At 41.9% G+C, this 3,541-nt stretch overlaps 1 protein-coding gene across 1 annotated transcript; it reads left to right on the top strand.

The window, feature by feature from the left end:
- The first annotated feature begins 1,602 nt into the window (after positions 1 to 1,602).
- On the top strand, positions 1,603 to 3,311 carry arl4ca (ADP-ribosylation factor-like 4Ca). The gene has a single exon (XM_055929445.1). It carries the CDS (start codon positions 2,136 to 2,138, stop codon positions 2,712 to 2,714), a length of 579 nt encoding a protein of 192 aa, XP_055785420.1. The 5' UTR covers positions 1,603 to 2,135; the 3' UTR covers positions 2,715 to 3,311.
- Positions 3,312 to 3,541: the final 230 nt, after the last annotated feature.

Below are 3,541 nucleotides of genomic sequence, written 5' to 3'. Positions count from 1 at the left end.
AAAACTGCAGCACCAACTGTTTCCCAAATGGCACCCTATTCCCTACATAGTGCACTACTTTTGACCACATCCAATGGGGCTCTGGTATAAAGTTGTGCACTACATAGGGAAAAGACCGCCAGTTGAGACGCAAACCGAGAGAACTGGAAGGAAATCAATGTTGCTGATGCCTCCTTTTGCCACTGAAGCCCTTTACATTAGAGCTACTGTAAAATGCATGAGCCGGCCTGGCTGGAAGGGTGTCTCAGGTGTCAGGCAGTAGGATTGGTTAAACACCAATAAAGAAGAAGTGACATTTCACATAGAGAGAGAGAGAGAGAGAGAGAGAGAGAGAGAGAGAGAGAGAGAGAGAGAGAGAGAGAGAGAGAGAGAGAGAGAGAGAGAGAGAGAGAGAGAGAGAGAGAGAGAGAGAGAGAGAGAGAGAGAGAGAGAGAGACTTTATTGTCTTCCTATAGGGAGCTGGATAGGGCTTCATTATTTGCAATGTGTTGATTTGTTTAAGAGTCTCAGCTTTCTTAATTTTATTGATCCCAGCTCCCACCACATGCTGCATCAATGAGCCATTCAAGTATATATAGCAATTAGTTGGGAACACGGCCCTGTTGAGTCAGATTGCGCAGTTAGATAGTTAGAAAGGGCTCCCTTGACTGCATCCTAATGGGAGCATCATTCTTTACTATCTCTCTCACTCACACTCTCTCTCACTCTCTCTCATGCCTTGAGTCGAGCTGTATAATTAGTTTGCCTTTTTTGGGATAAAACGTTTTTTGTATGAAGAAACAAAATATATAGCCTATTAGCCAAAAAGTCTATATGTTGCAGTGTGTGTATTTATGCATACACTATTTAGTTACAAAGCATAGGCATACACTAATAGCCCTACCCTAAATTGTCTCATATATGATTAGGAAAGGCTGACCCGAAAATAAAACGCAGCCCTGGCTGAACTGTGATAAATGGAGAAAATATGAATCAGGTGCCTACTTAATAACCCCTGAGGCAGGCTGTACATTAAAGGCCCACTCCTTAATTTGAAAAACAATAAAAAAGGCTGCCCTGCCACTTAGTTTGCTATAAAGCTGAACGATGGAACTGGAAGCCTACTGAGGAGTTGTCCTGACATCTAGTGGTGAATATTTTCAACACATGCATTTATTTGTAATGTGCTGTAAATGTAGGCCTACGTGCCATGGGTCATTCAATAGAACTTGCCATGGGGTCATAAAAAAAAAGGCAATAGGCCTAACTGGCAAAAAAATAAGAAAAACACCTGGCAAAAATGTGTGTCTAAACTCCACCTCCTCAGTTATGGTGCAGTACTCATGTCATGTCATAGGACTGCATATTCTTAATTTATATCTTTATTTGTATCTGTATGTCATAGCCTACAAAGGTGCCAGGAATGTATTTTAATAAATAAATGAATGAATAAATAAACATAACACTGTACAAGGCTTTGCAACCTTGAGGTTTCGTTTCCCTTGGTGCAGGTTGCTTGCCGCTATGCACATGTGGCACTGGTAATGTGAAGTTTCGCCCCTCCAAGCTGAAGTCTATAACATTCCTGATTTGTCTGCTACGCGAAGGCGGAGTCTCCTAGTGTAGTCGACTAATGTGTGTGCGCAACGCGGAATGGTAACCACTGTGGCAACCTTGTGAACCAACAGTCTCTCCACAGCGCTTCGCGTCGGGGTGTTCTTTTTTTCGCCGATAACAGAAATGTTCTGACTTCCGGCCCTCATCAGAGAAGGTCAGCATTTGCATATTAATTAACTTCAAGATGAGATGTTAACACAACAACTCGTGGTGGATTGCTAGGCAGCATCCGATTATTGAATTGCATTTGTTGCTGCAGCTGTATGCGTCGGGAGCCAACGTGCCAGTGGTGACTGCCTCCACCGCAGCTTTTATAGACCAAGGGGACTGATGACAACAACAATCTCGGATAGCATTTCATTGTGACCGTGCGCTCTTCTCCAATCCATACAGGTTATCTACCTTGAGAAATGCGTGCTAGCAGAAGATGGAACAACAAATATTTTTTTTCATAGAGATCTAAGAAAGATATAGCCCATATGTATGCTTAGCATAAAGCAGGTGCCTCTTATTTGACTTCTCATTCACCAGTGCGTAAAATGGGTAACAGTTTTTCTAACATAGCTGCTTTTCAGTCCCTGCATATTGTCTTGCTGGGTTTAGATTCCGCCGGTAAAACGACTGTCCTGTACCGCCTGAAATTCAACGAATTTGTGAACACTGTTCCCACAATCGGATTTAACACCGAGAGGATCAAACTAAGTAACGGTACCGCCAAAGGGATCAGTTGTCATTTTTGGGACGTCGGGGGACAGGAGAAACTGCGACCGTTATGGAAATCGTACAGTCGGTGCACGGATGGCATTATTTACGTAGTGGACTCAGTGGACGTGGACAGACTAGAGGAAGCCAAAACAGAACTGCATAAAGTTACCAAATTGGCAGAAAACCAAGGGACTCCACTACTGGTGATAGCCAATAAGCAGGACTTGCCCAAGTCTCTGCCTGTACATGAGATTGAGAAGCAACTGGCACTGCATGAGCTCAGCCCTTCTACCACTTACCATGTCCAGCCTGCATGTGCCATCATCGGTGAAGGGCTCCATGAAGGCATGGATCAACTGTATGAAATGATTGTGAAACGAAGGAAATCATTGAGACAAAAGAAAAAGAGATAAAAACTCATTACTGTAAAGTTGACCCCTATCTTCTGAGCTGTCTGCTACTGTACCATGACTTTTGCTGTAGTAGGTATGTCAGGTGATTTTTGTTATGCAGACTGTTACACTTGCAGTGTTTTTTTTAATGATACACTGTATAGCTTTGGGGTTATTGGTGAAGTTAGTCACTTTTAGCTGTGCTGTTACATTCAATAACACAGGGAGGAAAATAAAAACTTGCCTCGGCTATCAGAAATGTCCATGACAGGCTGGTACCTGTTTGTTGCTGCTTCCCAGTATTTTCTTGTCAATAGTTTTTTCCCCTGGAGAGTGAATGCCCTACACAGCACTTTTTGACAGACTGGAGTAGCCCACATTATTTCCAGATTGGAATGAACGTCATTAATCAATATCGATGTGCTTATAATGTACTTATAATTTTTCCATTTTGCATGCTCTGTTTATGTTACTAACACATTTTGAGAGAGACCATCCATTTCGTTCTAATATTTCCCCTACTCCTTTGATAACTGGGCAAACAGTGCTGTTTTATAGTAGAATACAATAGCCTATATTGAGTTTAATGTGTCTTTCAAATAAAAAAGGCTATTCCTATTTTGCACGTTTCGTCACAATATTGTTTTGAATGTTTGTTTTATGACTGATGCCCAGCTGAGCATTCTACTCAATGCAGTGTCAATAAGTGCCAAGGAAGATTTAGTCTAAAGTGCATTACTGTGGCTTGGAAACGCGATGACATTTCCGAAAGGAGGCAAATAATTAATAGGACAAGCTTTTGTCATTATTGTTATGTCGCCAGATTGACTTTAGATGCAGTATAACTT

This window comes from Salvelinus fontinalis, chromosome 7 (assembly GCF_029448725.1).
Source record: "Salvelinus fontinalis isolate EN_2023a chromosome 7, ASM2944872v1, whole genome shotgun sequence".
NCBI lineage: Eukaryota > Metazoa > Chordata > Actinopteri > Salmoniformes > Salmonidae > Salvelinus > Salvelinus fontinalis.
The sequence above is the reverse complement of the archived record's forward strand: the minus strand, read 5'-3'. Positions and strand labels throughout refer to the sequence as shown.

Bases quoted from the DNA above. Each gene is read 5' to 3' on its own strand.
- arl4ca (XM_055929445.1), top strand. From the start codon at position 2,136: ATGGGTAACAGTTTTTCTAACATAGCTGCTTTTCAGTCCCTGCATATT.